This window comes from Rhopalosiphum padi, chromosome 4 (genome assembly GCF_020882245.1).
Source record: "Rhopalosiphum padi isolate XX-2018 chromosome 4, ASM2088224v1, whole genome shotgun sequence".
Classification (NCBI taxonomy): domain Eukaryota; kingdom Metazoa; phylum Arthropoda; class Insecta; order Hemiptera; family Aphididae; genus Rhopalosiphum; species Rhopalosiphum padi.
In genome coordinates this window covers 1059516-1081993 of record NC_083600.1, presented here as the reverse complement: position 1 = coordinate 1081993, position 22478 = coordinate 1059516, and the positions used below count along the sequence as shown (strand labels likewise).

The 22478-nt window shown below is 25.3% G+C and overlaps 2 protein-coding genes across 3 annotated transcripts; one reads left to right on the top strand and one right to left on the bottom strand.

Annotated features, from left to right (window-relative positions):
• The first annotated feature begins 360 nt into the window (after positions 1–360).
• Positions 361–22203, top strand: LOC132929555 (uncharacterized). 2 transcript variants are annotated; one of them, XM_060994984.1, is made up of 11 exons: positions 361–534; positions 771–940; positions 1049–1254; positions 1374–1562; positions 2891–3090; positions 3158–3354; positions 3420–3497; positions 3569–3661; positions 4622–4841; positions 4950–5163; positions 21718–22203. In XM_060994984.1, exons 2-11 carry the CDS (start codon positions 874–876, stop codon positions 21727–21729), a joined length of 1476 nt encoding a protein of 491 aa, XP_060850967.1. In that variant the 5' UTR covers positions 361–534; positions 771–873; the 3' UTR covers positions 21730–22203. The 2 variants fall into 2 exon arrangements, with proteins under 2 accessions (XP_060850967.1, XP_060850966.1); XM_060994983.1 differs by having other exon boundaries at positions 361–628.
• Positions 5191–21855, bottom strand: LOC132929554 (uncharacterized). Its single transcript, XM_060994982.1, has 8 exons — positions 21726–21855; positions 16449–16673; positions 13380–13490; positions 11054–11187; positions 9905–10055; positions 9462–9832; positions 9124–9360; positions 5191–9037 (listed from the first exon to the last, which is right to left on the bottom strand). The coding sequence occupies exons 1-8, from the start codon at positions 21850–21852 to the stop codon at positions 7586–7588; spliced, it is 2808 nt and encodes a 935-aa protein (XP_060850965.1). The 5' UTR covers positions 21853–21855; the 3' UTR covers positions 5191–7585.
• Positions 22204–22478: the final 275 nt, after the last annotated feature.

Here is a 22478-nt window from a genome sequence, read left to right as displayed (position 1 = left end):
TCCAATGAACACATTATGTTAAATCTATTAACTTACGTTAGGTATACCTAACTAATAGAAATTAAAATATTATGCATATTCCATATGTTGTATAGGATTAGAGCCATTAGACAATTTCAAAATAATAATAATGTACAGTGGTAGATAATAATATAATATAACCTAATCTACATCGTGTCTAGAGGTTTTAAAAATTACGCGGCATATCACTTTGGATTGTGGTTTCTTTCGGTCAAATAGTAGTTAGGTTAGTGGTATAAGATCCATGTACTGATCAGTATATTCTTATCAAATTTAAAATTTAAACTAAACTTGTTCATGAATCAAGAAATTATACTATTTATTTCATATTAGTTCATGTCACTTACAATTACATAGTGAAATACTAAAATATTTATTTACTAAATGTACTAATAATTTAATAACTGGTATTATTGTACTAATAATTAATATTACCAATTAGTAAATTATAAATATATTTATATCATAGTGGTTAATATTCTATAATTGTACCATGTTATTATTACAAAATAGGTAATAATGCAAGTGCTTAATAATAAAATTGTGTATTTTAGTTAATATTTAATTAATATAATATGTTATGTTTCTTTTAAAACGGCAGTTTTGGGTAATTATTGTTTACTATTTTTATAGTATTAATTTTACAAAAGTATCTTATTCAATTATTAAATGATAATCTCTCTTAAAGAGTTAGTAGTTTTTATTTTGTATAAGTATTTACTAATCTTATTTTTGTTTATTTTTTTAAGGTTTAGAATTCAACTACAAACACTGTTGTTCAAACTACTATATATAAATCATTTCTTGTCATTTAAGTCTTAATATTACTTATAACTTATTCATTTTTTCACTATGAGTCAATTTTTAAATATACCAGAGTCATATAAAGATATTACAACTGCTGCTATAAAAGGATTGGGTAAGATAATATTTATTTACTATTAGGTAAATTATAATTGTTAATTAAACACTAAAGTGGACGATCAAAGTTTTAACAACAGTTATAATTTTAAATTTTCTTTTTCAGGATATGACAATGACACTGTGATTTGTACAACGGAAAAAAAACTTATGACTTTTTTCAAAGGATATCTGATAAAAAATTGTAATGTGGAAATTGAAGTTAAACATTTAGAACCATTTATTGCATATAATGAGCCTAAAATTGAAGTTTATTATATTTTATATGGAGATAATAAAGTTATAATAGTCAAAGAAGAAACTAGTCTTAAGGTATAACAATCTAAAATACTCACTTAGTTTAGTATGTTAACTTATATTTGTGTGATCCATATTATTTATATTATATTACTAAAATTATATATATTTTATTTTAACTTTATTATCGTTAGATTATTACAACATATTCCAATGTGTATGAAATGATAGTCAATGATCATAATAATTCAGGAATACCTCAACTTTATATGAGAACAGATAAAGGTTTTGAATCTGTTGATATTATTGAAAATAAAGATCAAATTAGTAGTATACATCAAGAAACTTCTGTTGTATATAAATTTTGTGTAAACAAATTACAAGTAATGCTTTATATTTTAAATTGTGTATATTATAATATAATTGATATTCAATTTAAAGGCACTCATAAATATACATAGCTTTTTGGTTAGCAACAGAAATTATTCAGAATTTATGTAACTTCATATTGAATATTGATTAAATTTAAAGTTATTCTTATCATATTAACATGTTGACGGCCTCAAGAATATTTATTATTTGTACGCCAAGTTTATTTTTCAGTGTCATTATAAATTTATATATATATTATTAAATTTGAAAAAAAATTAAAAATACAAAAAAAAATGTTAAAATTATGTTTTATACATCAAAAATTGCAATTATTCCCGCTATGCCACAGCGCATTTTCTAGATCATTATTGTAGCGCCATGGAAAAGTTAATAATATAAATCCAAATTAATTTACGGCAACCCGCGGCCGTATGGCCTCCTACGAATGATATCGTGCAGCAGCTGGTTGTCTAAAAATTATCAATACCTAATTATTTTTATACGGACGCTGGTGGCCGCATGGCAGTCAACGTGTTTAGTAAGTGATATACTCAGAAAACACCTAAACCAAATGCTGTTTCTCTTCTGTAAAATTTAAAAGTAATTACTGAGTGACTTTTAATTGAATATGTAATGTCACAATATGTATAATTTTGTATTTAAAATTAATTAATTTAGATATACCTATCAATTAATAATTATTCTTGGTTATTTGTAAAAATAAATATTTCAAATATATTAATACAATTCAAATTTATTAAAGCTTAAAGAATTAAAAGTATGCTACTTCTGCATGTTTTATCTTGTTTTATAAAAGTACAGCATGGTAAATTTTTGTTTAGTAGAACCAATTTTGTTTATTCAGCTTGAATATTAGAATGAAATGACCTATTATCAAACTTTTAGGTGAGAACATTATCTGTGTTCTCTTGTCGGTTTTTACAGTATTTTAATTTTCAAACAAGTTATGAGTATGAAAAATATTAATACTTAAAAATGATCATAATTCACTTAAAAATTAAAGTACCATAAAAAAAATCAAAGATAGAATACATATTATAATGTGCTTACCTTCAAGTTTAATAATAGGTAATTTCCCTCCAATATTTAAGCTAAACACAAAAAATTGGTTCTATTGAATGAACATTTACATATTGTACATTTATAAGACAAAGACTATAAATGTGAATGTGGCATCATTTTAAGCTAGAAGTAATATAAGATGTAAAAATATATATAAAAACTCCAATCACTCGAATATACTAAAACAAAATCTAATCTTACTGCAATTATTTATCATGAAATAATTGTTTCTGTTGATGTATTTTGTATTTTACAGCAATTAAAAACATTATATGACACAAAAAGAAATAAAATATCACAAAAAACTTCATCTTTAATTAGTGCTTTAATGCAAGTATCAAATGAAGCTACTTCTGATGTTAAGTTGTTATCAAATGTTGTCACAAAAAATTCTTGGCTAAAATTATCTAATGAAAATCTTGTGTATGGGTTTACTCTACAAAACACTTCAAAATTGTAAAGTATAATTGCAGTATATTCATTGAAGGTATTAGGATAATTTCAACTACTTATGTTTATTTAGACCTGTATCAAATTTTAATCTAATACTATTGGAAGATAATAAACAAATTTGGTCAAGATTTCGATATGAATGTTGGATTATTGAAAAAAATAAAAGTGAATTTAACTTTTATAATAGTTATGAAAATACTTGCATTTCAAAAAGTATTGAAAATAGTTGTATGACTTTGAATTCTGAAAGCTCGAACATAATTACAAGTAATAATTATTATTTTATACTAGAATGGTTTTAGTTTAATATATTTTTCTAATTTTATTTATAGTTGTCATTGATAATTGGAAAATTAAATCACTTCCATATTTTGTTAATTGTATGGTATACATAAATAACAATGATGATAGTAAGTAGTAAGTTAAAGTACCTACATTAGTTATAAATAAACAAGTTGGTGTATTACATTTTTCATTACAGTGACACAATACATTAATTCCGATAAAATTATGGTTACTGCAAACTTATTCTTGGATAAAGAATTTGATACATTTGTTAAAAATGGAGTTTTTGGTAAGTATATTAGGGTATAAATTATTTAAACATATCTTCAAATACTTAAACAAATTCTACTTGACATATTAATTTTCGTTGGTTAAAATTTTAAATATCTGTAGGTATAATTAACAAAAGTACAATATTATTAATAATTTTAATATTATTTTCACTATAATAATAGATACATAATTATATAAAGTTATTTTTTTAAATTTTGTATTAAATTATTATTAGATTATATTGATTTAACATAAAAATTAATTTTGCTAATGATCCTTTGTATAATGTTTTGTTATTATAACATATTAAATAATTTCAGATTTGTATTAAAACAAGTTTTGATGCATTTTATGATTTATAATTTATTATTTTTATTATTTACATTTAAGTTCTTGAATTTGAACGCAAATATTAAGATTCATCTGATCACTTGTTTTTTGTTCACAGATATTTATTTCATGTTTATTTAGAAAATAATATTTATTAAATGTATTAGTAAGTTATAATATAAAAAAGTATCTGTACCCACTATTCTAAAAATAAATATTTCATAAGAAGTATTATCATAAAAATGTCAAGTGGCCTTCTAGTTCAAAATATTCAAAATAAATTACTGATCACCGATCATCGCTATGTGCCTGTATAAAAATTAAAAACCATTGGAATATACTAAATATGTATATTGAAAATAAAATTACATCTGAAATAAATTCACAAATTTTGTTGAATTAGTAAATAGTGACTTCTACTTAAATAATTAACTTTTATTATTAATCTTGAAGCTATCTCCAATATTTAATTGCAATTTATAAAAATATATAGTTATAAGTAGTCATTGTTTTAACACCCTTAATAAATCGAAACTATGTAATACTTTATAATTAATATAAGTTCTGCAAAGATATTTTTAACATTTATTATGACTCATTCATTTAATACTTTTTAATTTACATTGTTCTTTATATTTTGTTATAGTTGAAGATTTAGTGACTTTACATTGCACTAAATTGATCTCACGTTATCAAATCAAGAGTACCATGTGTCTTGAAGATCTAAAAAATATGATGATGAACAATTTTAAATTTGATATAAAACATGATTGGTTTGTTCACAGTTCTTTATCATGGTTAAGAACGATTGTTTGTTATTTGGATCTAGTATCGCCATTAGAGTATATTCTTAAAGTGTATTCAGAGTATGTTTCTTATTTAATTACACAATAATGTTTACAAAATATAATATATTTAATAATAATATTATAATATAATATTTTTTTTTAATTTTAATTAAATTTATTTTACAGCTCATTGGGGTGTACAAAAATATTTATTCAAGTACTGTCTACAATATTATCAGAACACACTATTATTAATTATCTAGATACTAAAGTACCAACATACTATAATATTGATACTGCTATATTAGATTTAAAGGAACTTCGAAAAATATTTAAAAGATATTTGAACAAACAAATAATAATACCAAGAGATCAATGGAATGTCACTCGATGTAAATTGGTAAGTACTAGATTAAATAGATTAAAGAGAAATTGAACTTAATTTATTGCATTTAAAGTGAACACAATTGTTTGCTTATTGTAATGTATTTACTATTCATGTTAATGTTGAATTAATATGTTTATGGGTCTTTAATCTAATATTTGCCATTGTTGGCTTTTTTTTTATATATTTCATAGCATAACCGCATAAATAAAGTATTAGACTGATTTAACCTAACCTTGCCAAGAAGTTGTCAAACAAATGTTTTGTTTACTAGTTATTGTATTAGAGTTTTTTGTTTATCACTAAAAATGTGCAAGTAATACAATATTTCAACAACTATATATTGCATAGGTGAAAGATCAACTCAATTTATTCACAATATAAATAATTAAATACAACAATATACATGATAAAATCTAACAATAAAAATATGTATATAATAATATACTAAATTTATCTATTTATTTATTAAGTGGGTATACTTAGTTAATTGTTATTTGATAGAGGTATAGTAATAAAATATAACTATTATAAATTATTACAACAATTAATATCTTAATTTTGTATTGTTTTTACATACATATAATACATTTAAACAAATTTTTCCTGGAAATTATATATATTGTATCATAATTGTATGAATGTATCAAATTTCTAATTAAATAAATACAATAATTTTATTAGGTTATTTAATTTTATAAATGTAAAAGTTTAAACTAGCATGAAAATACTGCAATAATTAACATAACTCAAATAAATCATAAAATAAAAGTTTTTTATGTTACATTTTCATTCCTTTTTACATTTGTAATACAAAGCAAATTAAAAATATATCTTTAGATTAAATAATTAGTATACAAATAGAACCTACAATTATACATCAGTCATTTTGCTTAACATCTATAATAATATATTAATTGGACTGGCAACATAACTAAGTACTTACAAATAATAATTATATTTTATATATATTCTTAAAAACTAAGCTCTAAAGTGATTGCATGACTCAAGTATGAAAATTTAAAAAAATAAAATTATGAAATAATTTAAGCAGTTGGATAATATTTTGATAATATTATTTTTAATGTATCAATGAAATTTGTTTTAATTTTATTTTTTGAAATTTATGTATTCAATGAAAATAATTTAAAATCTAAATAAACCTGTCATCTTTTGTTTAAAACTATGTGAATCAAGTAAGTGATAATAATAAAACACTTAAATAGGTATCAGTGCACTATTTATTTGTTTTGTCTGAGTGTCTGACCCACATGCAAAATAGTAAATATACATTCAGCAGAACCAATCTTATGTTGTTATGTTCTATATTAAAGAATTGACCTTTTTTATTTAGAGTGAATTGATCTATTATTAAACTTTAAATTAAAAACATTATATATGTTTTCATGAAATCAATCTCATAAGTATATAATATTACATTTTCATTTGTTGCAGAAAAATTAAATTATCATAAAAAAAACAATGTAAAAACATAGGTAATGTTCATACATTTATATTTTATAATAATATGTTGATTCACTCAAATATTACGCTAAAAACAAAAAATTGGATTTACTGAGCTTAAAATTGGTATATTGTGCTTGCATATAGATTAGACTATTAGAGATAAAAAATAAATAGTGTGTTAACATCCTCTTAAATATAAATTGATATTGATTTGTATGTAAAGCTTATAATACTATATTTTATTAATTAATTCTTAATAATACGTGATTAAATTAATCTATAATTGCACTCAATCCAGCCTCGTATGAAAATATATTTTCACATTTTTTTATTTACAGTTTTTAAATACATAATAATATAATATAATTATATTATAATAAATAATAATAATACATTTACTATACTATATTAGTTTCACTTTGAACACATATTTTTATTTTTATGGTTAAAATGAGGATATACAAATTTAAAGTCATGTGATACCTTTATTCAAGTGTATTGCTACTTAATTAAGGTATTAATATTAATTAATTTTGTTAGTCTCTCCAATGTTTAGTTTTATTTAAAAATCAATTATTTTATTGTAGTTACTAAGTTAGTTATGAGTATTTTAAGATTTTAAGAAAGAGTATTGTATTTATTATTATATTCAATAAGTATATATTATAACTTAATAGAATATTTCTGCCTGTATTAATATTTACTATGTTGATGTTTAAAAGAAAAATATCTCTATCAAATGGTGTATTTTCAAAAAGTTATTTTTAGAAATTTAATAAAGTTATATTTAACTGATAGTAGGTATAATATAGATATTGATTTTTGATAAATTACAACCTTAATATAAACTAAGTGTTTTGAACATAGAGTTCTATGAATTTTCCAAATCAATCTAATTTTCGGTATTTATATTAACTAATTAAAAATAGATAAGAAACTATTATATCTTTGGATAAATTATAATTATTGATTACCAATCACAGTAATTACGGTCTGTACGTGTTTTAAAAAATTTGAAATCTGTGTCTATGCTTTCTGCCCCAGATTCATCTGTATCTAGACTAGTAGCCACCACTTTGTTGAGAGATTCGTTAGATTCAGTACTAAGATACCCGGAGTCTTCATATCTGTTATGATCAATTGGCGAAGTTTTGACTGTTTGTTTGTCAGAAGCACCAGCCATGATATCGTGGGTTCGCCGGTTAAATTTTGAGCTAGTGCAATCGGATTGCATGACTCCGGGTTTGCTAGTGCTTCTGACACAAACGTTTTTTGGAGGCTTTTGTGTAGATAAAGGCGATGGACACCTTTGCCTTCGGCAGTGTTTTGGATCTGGTTTTAAGTATTTGGCTTCGAGTTGGCTCATATTCCTTCTCTTTTGCACATCAGCCATGACATTCTTGGCTTCGTATATCTCTAATAAGCTACCAAATCCATTATTGTTTATGCTTTTGGGACTATTGAATTGCTCTAATGAGTCTGAAGAGTATACTGTTTTCAAATTTGGTTTTATTTTCGTACAATTTCTATCTAACGTATCTGGTTCAAAACTATCCGAATCCTCTGCCGGATGATTGTCGGGGCAGTCTTCAACTTCAATGGTTATTTGTCCTGGACTCTTTTTTTTAATATTTTTATCAAGTGAATTATTAGGTGACATGCTCGTGTTAAAATTATCGTTTACATATACTTCGCTAACTAAACTATAACGTTCGGATGACCTATTTAAAATATCGGGTAAGATTTCTTTTTTGGGTTTTTCTCGTATACAGTCCGGGCCAGATATATGTTCATAATAGCTTTCTCTTTTCGTGATAGTATCATAAGTATATGTGGTTCTGATTGTAAGTTCTTCTTCCATTGGTAAGGCAGAATTACTTAAAACTGGACTGAGGTCTGCTCTAACAAATCCGTACTCGGATGGTGTATGGTATCCACATTTCCGCTTGTAATTCATTGATCTTTCCAAACTATCGCACTCTATGTTAGTACCCTCTTCCTCCTCATCGTCGTCATCCACGTCTTCTTCTTCTTCTTCGTCTACTAATACTTTTTCTTTTTCTTTTTCTTCTACTTCGTCAGTTTTTGATTTTATTTCGTTTTCCTCAAGTAGCAAGTCAATTCCATCCTTTTCGTAATCTTTTGCTTTGAACTCAGTGGGAATACAAGGAGCTTGATTTTTCTTTGGCTTGGTAACTTCTATAGGTACATTCATCAACCATTTTTGTATTGTATCTGATTTAATTTTAAATTGAGTTTTGCATTTATTGCAAGAACTTAATGGTTCATTTGTGTCTTCATTTACATCTTCTAGAATCATAACGAGATTTGGTATGAATTTTTTCATTGTTATTTTTCTTTTTGCTTCGTGTATCACTTCACGAATTTTTTCTAAAAATTCTAATGCTGCTGGCGGAGGAGCCTAAAAAATATTTTTTATTTCCAAAATTATTATACTATTTATATTTTATTTTATTTATTAAATTAAATAAATTAAATTATTTTTACCATTAATAATTCAAGTTCAAAATAATCAGGATTGAAGTAAAGTTTTTTTCTTGGATTAGCACACACTATTGATCTAATATTATCTGGTCGATCTTCCTTATTATCCAGTGTTTCTACTATTGAAATGTCCTCTTCTGGATGTTTTTCTATAGAATTTGAATCTGAATAATACATCGAATGACCAATACATGAGTTAAACGACTGAATAGGGTGTACAATAGCTGTTGTTAAATTTCTCTGTAATAAATATACAAATTATAGACATAAATTTGGTACTTTATTAATTACTTTTAAATTTAATTAGAAAAATTATTTTTAATTCCCATTGTTTTACTTACATTAATATTATTATTCTCTATCATATCCATAGAAGGTTCTCCTTGTGTACTTATACTATAATTTCTGTCTTCATCTGACTCAAAGGCCTCATTATCATTGTAACTGTGTTGTAACAGTGGGTTGTTTTTAACTATACCCTCTTCAGTAATACCGTTTGACATTAATGGATTTTTAAACGCCTCTATATCTCCATTTCGTCCCTTAGGTCGCCCTTTACGGACATGCAAGTACAACAAAATAGACGCTACGTACATTAGTCCTAATAGAATAGAACAAATTGCCACAGCTATTAGTTCGCTTATTGTTAATCCTGAACTAGAAGCATTATCCGACGATCGATTGTCAGTTGAAAATAAAACTTCTTTCACACCTGTTTCAGAAAAACATACATTATTAAAAAAAAATTTGTTGCATACTTTTATTATTATTTTTTTTTTATTACTTGGAGTTCCTGCTATTCTAAACGAAAGACAAGGTGTTATGGCTTGATGAAAAGTGCTGTCATAATCTTGTGATAATGTCTCTTTACAAATCATTTCGATCAATACTAATCTCCCTTCAATATTAGTCCTCGATTGTAAATCACCCAACCACTATAAAATATATTAAAATATAAATAATTGTAATACATTTTACATATATATTGAAGTAGTAGGAAGATATATTAATCTAATAATATTTGTATTTTTACAAAATTATTTTACATTAAAATGATGAAAAAATGTAGAATACGTTTTTACTCCTAGAATATTTGAGATCTTATCTAATTTAAAAATTAATATTATAATAATTTTAATAATATCTATGTTGGATTTTTATCACTTAATATTCTCTATATATTTTTTAATTTATACGGCATTACTCGTTAAAAAAGGTACAAAAATAGAAAATAAAATAAAACATTTCAGTAAGTAATAATATTGTTTATAAAAATATTTGAATAATTTTCTCATTAACACAACGGGATACAATTAAGGATTTGTTTATGAAATGCTCTTTGATAAATATTATTGTTATGACTTGCAAGTGTATTAAATTGAACTTCGACAATTTTAGTTCTTAAAGATCTAATAATAAATCATAAAATATAGTACAATATTTATTTTATTTAAAACCAGAAATTATTTTTCTATTTTTGAATTTTGAATTATTAAGCAAGTTGAACACCATTGATTAATTGGTCGTACATTCGTACACTCTTATATACATAAATGCTTATTGTTGCTTTCCTACCAATTAATAAAAGAAGAAAATCAGGTATATTCTACTAGATTTAATCTATTTACATAATAATCGTGTATCATTGTATGTATTCTAAACCTGTATTGCCGTAGTTTTAAATAAATAAATACAGCGATTTATCTTACTCTCGTTATTATTTGGTGTATATTTAATTATAACACTATAATAAGTTACACTATATTATAATTGTTGAAATGACATTTTAAACAATACAGTTTATTTGATTTAATTTATTTATATACGAATAATTACTAAAAAAAATTATTTATCTTTATTGAATATTTTATAACTTATACATATGTATAAAATAGAGTTGGTCGATAATAGAAGTAAATACTTATGAACTTACCAATAACATGATGTGTCCATTTTCGCGGTGTATTTGGAAAGGAATTTCAAAGTCTGATTGATTTTTAAAATTTATCCAACCTCCTCGTGTTAGGTATGTTGCTTTTGAAATAGCACAAATAGGATACTGCATACCTGTAAACAAATACGATATTATAATTGTATATATGATTAAATACAGTATTGATTTTTCTAATAATATTCTCTTGTTTAATATTTATTAATATTTATTATAGTTTTAAAACTTAATTAGTCATAAGTCGAAGTCGCCTTATTTGTATTTGAAAAAAAAAGATGGATTAGAATGAAAACATTTGACAACTTAATATACGTATATTTTATAAATCGTATCCAAAAACCATATATTTGGATTTAAATGATTTAATAATGCACATTTATTTTGTCATCTAAATCTTAAAAAAAAAGTTGAAGAAAGGTGTAATAGTAAAATATATTAGTATATTTAATACTTTAAATAGTGGACTGGAGAGCTTAAATGACAAAATAATTGATTTGTTTATCTATACCTTATCAAATGAAAATAAAAAACGGTAATCATGATAAAAATTATTGTGAGTAAAATAGACGACATATTGGCAACTGTGACGTGTTCCAAAAACATACAAATGGCAATAATTTGATTAGTGAATGATTGTAGTTGCTCCCAGCTAAAGAAATAAATTAGTTTAACTTCTAAGTTGTTTTGTTTTCAATGGTGGTAAGAACTAGTACTGGTCGTGAGCTACAAATTAAAGTTGGTTTTAGTAATAATTCATTTAAAACTAAAATAATACACAATATATATCTTTGGATTTGTCTGTATAGACGTATAGAAAATATTAAATAGCCGTTGATGGTTGTATTAAATTTTAAGTATAGTAGGTATTAAGTGAAATGTATGCCACGAGGCTATGTAAAATACTAACGAGTAGATACACGTGCAGAAATCAACTCGGTAATTTGAATCCTGATGAATAAGTTCAGTTATAACGTTTTTAAAGTAAATATATAACTATAGAAAACGAGTATATTTATAACTATCTATACTATTATACCCTTAGGATTGACACGTGTATTCCATACACATAACAAGCGTATATTTTAACATCAATAGAAAAACTTATAAATTATAATGATTATGTTTTTAACTGATTAATATTTAATACTGCTTGGATTTTCCTTTTCAATTAAACACTATAATATGTATTGTTATTAGTAAAATTGCGAATACATTTTCTTCATTTTAATATATTGGATAGCTGGATAGGTAAGATATATGCAGTCACACAGACGTATATATATACACACTATACAGCAGTACATAATATTATATTATGAATTCAACGTGTTTGTTTATTAATTTAAAATAATAAAATGGTGTCAAAATACTCTTTAATTCTAAAGCATGCCACATGAACAATTTTTTTTTTATGTATAGATACATATCGAATGTCAAAAATATATAGTTGCATAATATTCTATAAACTCAAAGATTAAAAGCAATAAAATATTTAACGTCGATTTAAAATAACTATAATTCAAAAACCGAGTTTTTATTGATCAACCGATATTGAATCAGTGTATATTATACTAATATAATAATAAGAGTACTTATAACATATTAAATATGTATTATAAATTCACGTTCAGCAGTTTACATTTAGCTACGTATACGTTAGTTATAAAATTAGAGTGGATTGAACTAATATCAAACCTAAAATTGTGTTTTGTTTAAAGAATATTTTAATCTTAAATCGAGTTATAAGAGTGTGATGAAATATTAAAATTTTATTTTTCATAATTCGTTTAAAGATTGTCCGAAAATTCACCTCACAGAGAATAATTATGTTGTCTTTGGTTTGATAACTAATTAATCACTTTAATAATAAAACCAACGTTAACTACTGGGTGAACATTTTATTTTTCTTGTAAAAATGTCGGAGAAAAAAAAACGAGTGAGATGTTCTTCAAATATTAACTAGTTTATCGTAGTGTTAATTTTGACTATTAACACTGCACATTCTGCAAGTATGAGTCAATGGCCTAATAAATAATATATGCCTAAATAATTATATCTAACCAAAAATTAGTATAACTAGCCGAAATAATACTATGCAATTATTATACCGCGTATTTAATATTATCATCAATTCTATATTCCTTATACATAAACTTGGTACCTATATGTTTTGTTAGTTGGATATGTATTTATGGGGAATTTGTTGTTAAACTAAACTAGTAAAACTCGTATTTTTATGTGTTTTATGCGTCTATTTTGAAACGACAATTAATATTATATATTATATTATCCAAAATAAAATACGTACCAGCAATTTTAATTTCAGCACTAGGGTATACGATTTGTCCTTGGAGTGGTAGAAATACGTAAGGTATCTTTTGTACCGTTGTGCCAGACACGAATGAAGCTAACGAACATTCTGTGAACAGTTAAACAATAAACAGTACATTTAAAACAAAAATCTTAAAGACAGTTTTAGTGTATTTATGTATTAATAATAAACTTGGTTGTTATTTACGAACCCCACTAACTGCCAACTAGAATTTCTTTTAATATAAAATACATATAATTTACGATTTTATCGTCATCTGGTAATGACGATATACAAGTTGCGCGTATAATAATTTAATAATAAAAATATTTATTCAAATGATAACGTGTAATTTTTTTTTTCAATACATTTTTCTTCAACTATATTGCCCATTGGTTATTTAATTGCAATTTTAAGATACAGAAAATTTGTATATTAATGGAATCTCGAAGAGTTATGATATGTGCGTGTTTTTTCCTATATATAGTTTAGGTCGAACTAAAAATTCTGATTAACGGGTCATCAGCCTCCGTATAATAATAAACAAGCCAATAAAATAGGTAGGATTACAGGCAATGCATAAATGTATTTTTACGACCCAAATTAAATGTATTTTCTACAGTTAGTCGTTCACAATCGGCGGCTTTATATAGATGTATATTATAGTATATATATTACATCGTTTATAAACATTTTTACTTTGGAAATCACTGTGTTGAAGTTGTAAGAAAACAAAAATTAATAGCTTTATTATCAAATAAGACGTTATAGTTGACTTGTGGTATATTTTCAAAAGTAACTGTCGTGTGACTTCGTTTGAAGGTGACATATTTTCCATATTCTTGAAAACTCTTAATTTTGTTATTTTATTTATAATTGTTGTCGTCAACATGTATAATTTGGGAAAATAGTGATAGAAAATCTTGGGCCTATAAAAATATACCGATTTTATTTTCAGTTTAAAGTCAAATGAATTTTTTTAAAACAATATTTTTTTTATTGATAATTTGTCTTGATATGAATTATGAATGATATGTATATTATTGTAAAAATGTTGATCAGGATCAATTTATGGAAATATTTGAAGTTTAATATATCAACATGGTAGACTATTGTAAAATTTTATTTCTTTATACATCTTCAAAGTTATAATTTACATCTCTTGATGATCACACTTCCAATAATAGCATATTACCAATTTTATTTGGTACAACAATTGTGTATCTTTTAAAAAAAACAAAATATTAAGACCATAATAAAACGTTATGTCTTACACTAAAATAATTACATAATTTAATAAAATAAATGCGTGCTTCGTTATCAGTTTAAAAAAAATATTAAACAACGTAAGCGAAGAATAATCTAATTAAATGAAAAAAATCTCAAGCTATATAATAGTAATAGGTTATCATGATATCAAAAATGTATTCATGTGTCCAAGTTGACAAGCTAACAATCGAAACTATAATTTAAAAACCAACAAAATAAATCCAAAAGAAATATCGCTCTAACTGGGAAAATATTCAAAATAAATTCTAGATAAATTAAAAATGAGGGCTTGTTGTTTGAAATGCGTGACGAAGTTTATTATATACACCGTATAATTGTTAGTAATATACATTTAAATTATGGGTCAATATAGCATCATCTGATTTGGTTACGGTTTCGGTTTTTTTATGCTAAATGTATATCACGAATTTAGATTTTAATACAAATACAATTTTTCGGTTTAAATATAGTAACAATTTAAGTGCATACTAAGTATAAGTTATATTTTAACTATTAATTAAACTTATATAAATTACAATTATAATTATTTTTTAAACTATGACATTTTTATTTGCCGTTAAATTATCAGTAGATAAAATAGTATTCGGGCTTAAAAAGAAAACAAAAGACTTAAGTAGTCAATTATTAAAATAATATTGCAAAAGATGATCAATGGTTATTTGAAATTATCGCATTCGTAATTTATATATTCGCATAGTGTATGCAATTATATGATTTAACTTAATTACTATTACATATATGTATTATGTATGTATAATAATATATTAATATGTATATTATAATTTGTAATACAAATACGATATTCAAATTTCAGGACATAAAATTAAGACTAAAATTTTTAAATTGTGATATTCTCTCATTTTTCGTCATAATTTCCATGTGTTTCAATATTTTTTTTTTTAAATTTGCGTGAAATTTTTCGAAATCATGTATACCTAATTATCAAAAAATGAATAGCTCAAATTAAATACAAACAAATTTTTTTTTTAATGTCAACGATATGATTACAAATCAATAATTGATCCACATTAGATTCATCGAATTCGTGTTACTAGGTTAGCGTTGTTATATTTTAAAATATTTTACGTCTTCCGTATACATATTGTTTCTTGTCGGATACTCGGATTTCTCTCTATACGCATGTAACACGGCTGATTTAATTTTTCACGGTTTATTTGCCCACTGCCAGATAAAATGTTACTTTATTATTATTATTATTTTTTTTTTGTTATTATGTTCGTATACGAGACTAATACTTGGCGGCAATGTTCAATAAGGTCCACCGTCGCCCGTCGCTATACAATAATTGTATTATTGTACGCGCGTGAAATAAAATGTCGCACGTTTATAGTATAGACATAGTTTATACTATATATATATATATATAGTTATGTCTTTATGATTAATAAGTATTCATCGACAGTTTTTCAGAGTAGAATGGGAAGAAATTTATAAAAATAAATTTATATATTTGTAGTGAAGATTCTTGGAAAATATTTTTTGCCGCGATAAAATAAGAAAACGCGTATGTTTAAGATAAATTCCCATTAATGCGTATTAGTATTGAGGTATGATTATGTCATTCAAAATGTACTTATCATTAACATAGACTCATGGTATTTTTATATTTAGTTTAAGTTTAAAAATATTGATTAGTGAAAATTGTATTGATAATGTAGTGTGTAGGGAGGGACGTGTTATGTTTATGTTCATCACTAAAATAAGAAATTCAAATCCAACCAAATAGGACGCTACAGCAGTCATAAATGCTCTCACCTTGCAAGTCGTCGACGCATATCCGCAAGTCGTCCCTGAACACGGGCACGGGTTGTATGCACTGACACCTGCAGTTGCCGTTGTGCAACGGTTCCGCGGACGATTGTTTGTAGCCTCTGCTGCCGACCGATGACGGGTAATCGCGTTCTACCGATACGATGCCGTCGACCAACGACGCCGTACCGCTGCTCACTCCAACACAAGTTTCCATCGAACATTTCACGTCTGTGGAAAATAATTGATTAAAAAATATTCGTATTTTAAAACCGTTAAGTTTTGTTATTGAAAGGGGTTGAGGGTGAAGTTAAAACACGGGAGTAATATGGATGAGATATTAGTCAACAAATATCATTTAAAATGCGTTTTTAAATTAATTTTCTACATCATTTGAAAGTTTGGATTAATACTACTCGTATTAGAATTTCAAAAATGTCATAAAATTTATGAATTAATATTTATATTAATATAATATTTTAGGTTATTATTACTTATTTATCGAATATTTTAATTGTAAAATAATATTGTTGGTGAAATGTTCACTTTGAATATTATATAGGTAGTTTTATTACTACATATTTAAATGACTCTCCAAAAAGTTTCTTTTCAAATTACATCTGCAATGTTGGAATGATTTTTTATATAAATTATTCCCCCGTATGTATTAATTTGTATTTCATACATCTAAGATCGTAACTGTGTTACCGTTACATAAAATGGATAAGACATAAATTTAGAAAACACGAATGTCATGAAAGTCATGTTTAGGTTTTAGAAAAATATAAATTCAAATGTTTTGTTACAAAGTACAAATTCTTCAATTAATGCCAAGATTTTAGATCCTATTAATATTTGTATTAAGTTAATTAATGACTGCCGATTAAATATATTCGTTTTTGATGTAATTAATACCTATACACTTGTACAACAACAATAATAATAGTGATTATCGACTATCGTTATATAGTATATTTTTGTTTAATAAATATTAATTAATTATAATGTACGTATAATATAAATACAATTTATTCTGTGATATGACCTTACACCAATAAATTATGTTTATAGCTAGTACAGTGTAAAATTAGAATCTAATTAAGATTTCGAGTTATGGGAGATCAGTTTAATAATAATTAATTTTTGTATTTAATCAAGTCAAGATTTTTAGTTCATATAAATATGCTCCGAGCTTCAGAAAATATAACATTTTCATCTGTTAAAAATTGGATGAAGTGGTTGTTTTTTTTTAATTTCTCAAACTTTTAAATGTTGGAAAAAACACTATAATTTACATCTCCAGAACACGTAATATTAATAGTTATTGCTTCCTTGTTTATTAATATGATAACACGTCTGTATCAGACGTTTTCCTAATACAGTTGTATAATATAATTATATTCTATTTTTATTTATATATCCATTTATAAAGAATGCCCGCTTTTTTATTCTTGTTTTTTTTCTCTGTGGTGAACATATACTATTATTTCTACACTGTTATTAAAACTGAAAATCCTTCCTAAGCTTATTTAAATTTTACAGGTATGTAGTTAAAAATAATATGAATATTGTCAGTTTTCAGACTATATACATCTTCATTTTTACTCGTCTATAATAACTATTGTCTATACCCTATTGACAATACTTAATTTATGATTTATGATTTTTGGCATGAGTCTATATTATTGATTGCGGATTACTGTCATTCTTTATTGAGATTTATCTGTTTTAATAATTTGCCGATACCGTCGCGTGCCATTCGCTGTCTATATAATATTATGTTAATAACAATAATTATTAACAACAGTTTAAGCCTTCAGGTATGTTGTAAAACTTGATGTTATGACTACCATGGGTTCGGATAATTTATTATGCGATCGGTACAAAAAATACAACATGATGGTACATCAAAGTAAACAATTTGACAAATAATTGGTTTGAAAAAAAAGCTATGTATAAGTAGTTAATAACATTATTGTCTATTGTTAATAATTAATAAATATTGATATTATATCATTTTTATTGACTTAATATTTTCTAAATTTTCTATATTATTAATATTACGTTTTGTATTATTAAATATAGTTTTGAATTGGCTTTTTTGAAGTGTTAAAGCAATTTACTCTAGGGTTTCTTTTTAGTTATTGGTTCATATTAAGATAATATGCGCAACATTATATTTTTAGCCGAAGATATATAGGCAGTATAGGCACGTTACTCGCGTAGAATTACTTAAAAAAAAGTATTCTAATATTATTGAAAAACTCTTTAAACTGAATCATTGACATTTTTTTTTATTAAAACATTTATTATAATTTATAATGTACTCGCATTATAGTATTATTAAATGTATTATTTAGTCGTCTTTAAAATATTTATTAGTATCATATATATATTGTATAGTCGTGTACAAAAATATTTCCACTAAATCAAATCAACCGATTAATATTAGCTATTGAGTATTGGGAATAATTTAGTAAAAACTAATAATAATAATAATAAATCTACTGTATATTTATTAATATTAATAATATTATACATATACATTATACAGTATACACGCATAGATACTCTAATATATTTAATATAATAATATTTTCCGAACAAGTGTCGCTGTCATGAATTCATGATTTATTGTGAGTTACCGCTGTGAGGCTGCAGATATGTTAGTCGTCTATATATATATATACGTACATATATATATTTAAATAGTTTCGCAAAAATGCATTTACATTATACATACACATATCTATTATAATATATACGATTAATACACGAAGATGTTGCACTTTGACAAACACCACAATATAAAATACCTATGCTTAGTTTTTTTTTTTTTTGTAATCGGCGTGTCGGCATGTCGTTGTCGCCTGTGCACAACGGGCTGTTGGTTTTTCAACCGATTATTATTGTGTCAAGTTCGTGTGTTGTGCGAGCGCAACACGCCTCGATATTATTTTACGACTGTAATTTTATAATACGTTTTATAAGTTGTTCTAACTGTTGTCGTTTGTATACACACACACACATATATATATTTTGCTCATTTTTGAATAACGATTTACGACCCATTCCTCCGTTATATTATTTTTATTATTATGATTCAATTCCGCGGCCAAGGTGGTAGATATTAACGTATACACGCTGGCAAAGAGCCGATCCGCCGTGCAGTCCGTCACAGTTGACACGTCATAACGCAAATAACAGACCAAATTATATTATCCATTTGTAAGCAACTAATATAAAACCACATATTATAATATGTGTATATTACCTTATTACTTTTATTTCGTTAACTCTTGTTCTTCGATCAGAATTTTCAACTAAATTGTATTAAATTTCCTAAAACACTTAATAAGTTGACAAAAAGTTTTTAAATATTTACATAAATTATTCTTATATAAATCGGCTACTTAATAAAATTGTTGATTATTTGGAATTCAAGTTAAAAACTTAACGAATGTTGTTTTTTTAATATAGTTACATCTATTTTAAGCAAAGTTTATGAAATAAAATATACATAATTTTGAACTTAATATAAGGTTTGCGTTATTTACTGATATATTTTTATTTCATTAGGTCTTGATTACTACATAGTCAACAATTACCTACATTGACAATTGTATATTATTTTATACACTTTGTTGTATGGTCTATAAACATAGTTAAATGTATACACCCCTCTCACAAAATCTTGATTGTAATAATTTTATTATATCGACCTATATAAGGCGTATCGAAGGAATGGCTTGATCATAATTAGGTTAGCTGCCATTGCTGACCCTCTATATAAAGAGCAATACTAAGAAATTAAAAATTATGAGGATTATTTGCGAGCTAACGGATTTATTTTTATTATTTCAACTAGGTGTATAATAGACGTGTATCGTACGTATAATATAGTAATTAAATGTTTTATCATTTATTTAATATACATTTTTATTGCCTATAAAAAACTATATATTATTTCATTTTGATATACTATATTTATTTATTAGTAAAATACAGCTAGTATTACATATTATTATATGTGTTCCGGTACTGTTTCATAGCTGTATATATATTTATTTATATTTACTTATAATATTTAATGGATAGTGGTTAAATTTATTATTTAAACACCCCTTAATAGTCGAAAGACCAACAACATCAAAAGATTTCACGTTTGAATTTATATTATCCTTGTCATGCGTCTGATGTTATAAAAACGCGTTTATACACATCACATCAGTTTAAATATCACGGAAGTGAGATTTTCTATCCTAACGTTTAAAACCTAACCGTAAAAAATAACATTTTCGACGACAAGTCATGGAAATATCTTATTGCTAATATTCACAGGTATACATTGTAATAAAAATATACAATATACCAGTGACTTCCTAACTGAGATAAACTGTACCTGCTCTGTATAATGTGTATTAAAATAATATAATTACGTTTTACATTTACAATAATATATGTATACTATCTGAATGACCTGGCTTCGCTCATGTGTTAAATAATCGATTTGTATATAAATTGGTTTTTTATTATAATTAAACTATTTAAAACCTAGCCATGTAATACATAATAATTATTATAATTTAACTTAATTTATGATATTCATAACTAAAAAGGACAAATTAAATGAAATTGGAAGTAATAAGAGTGATTAACTGGTAGGAGTATTTGGAACAACTGTGAAAAAATCGTTTAATTGATTAAAGTCCACTAAAAACCCGTAATCTTTAAATACAACCCCCCCCCACAACCAAACAAAAAAAATATCAAAAATCGGGAAAAGTGGTGACACTCAAAAACTTTGGAACATCTCTATGAAAAATAATTAAATAGTGTCGTCACAAAATTGGAACATAAAAAAGTCCTGTTCTTCTTTTATATACATATTATATAAATATATAATTTGATACGAATACTCAAGTACGATTCAAGTGAGTCGTCTAGAATTCTAGATCAAGGGTCACCAACCAGTAGATAATCTGTATAAAATTTAAAAAAAAATTGATGAACCTTGCAGATCTAGACTTGGAGACTCTCTTCCCCTGCTCTTGGTTGTATCACTGTAAAATAATATATTTTCAGTGTCTATTGTAATTCGCGTTCATCGACATTGTCAACTCACGGGACGTAACTATATAGCCTAATATACACTTATGCACACTGTATATAAATCCCTTTTATACAAATACGATTATACTACACCTCCGTAACCAATATATAAATAATAATATTAATCAGTGATATTTTTTGTTATTGTTTGTTTGCTACGCAGTTGTTTACCTGATACGTCGAACACGTCGCCGCGATGATGCCGTGTGATAGAAACGGTGGCGGAAACGGCATCGAACAGGAGCGCGAGCAAGAACGCCGTCGTTAATGCCGGCAAAGGCTGTGAATGAGACGTCATCACACCTCGTGTCGTTGATGTCCGCGCACGCTGCCCTGCAGCACGCGTGACGACGGCGATGATAAATTTCGCCGTCCGTTCTTCAGCCGACACCGTCGCCGCACTCGTCCTCCATCCGATCACCAATGTCCGCTGCTGATTTTTCTTCTATACATCGTCGGGAAACACGTACCAAAACAAAAACAAAAACAATCAATGTATTATCGTTCGTACTCCATTTTGTATTATCGAATTTTGTAATCAAAATGAATTATAATATATAATTATTGTGAGCATTAAAAAAAACTTACATTTTATTGCATAATAATTATATTTTTACATATAATATAAATACATTGGTTTATCGAATAATTTTAGTAAATGATATACAACCACACATCATCCCTGTATGGATTAAACAGGCTGATTCCCCAAGCATGCTTGCCCCCATTTTCATTTAATAATATTATATTTAGTTAAGTTTTGATTCTTGTACTAATGAAATATATTTAAAGACCATTTATAAGAATATATATTTTCAAGTTCTTTAGGTTTTTCGTACTGCTTAAGCAATATGCTCTATGGCAATACTTTTGTTTTTTAAACGAAAACCGCCCTTTTTAATTTAAATAATTTATAATTGATTT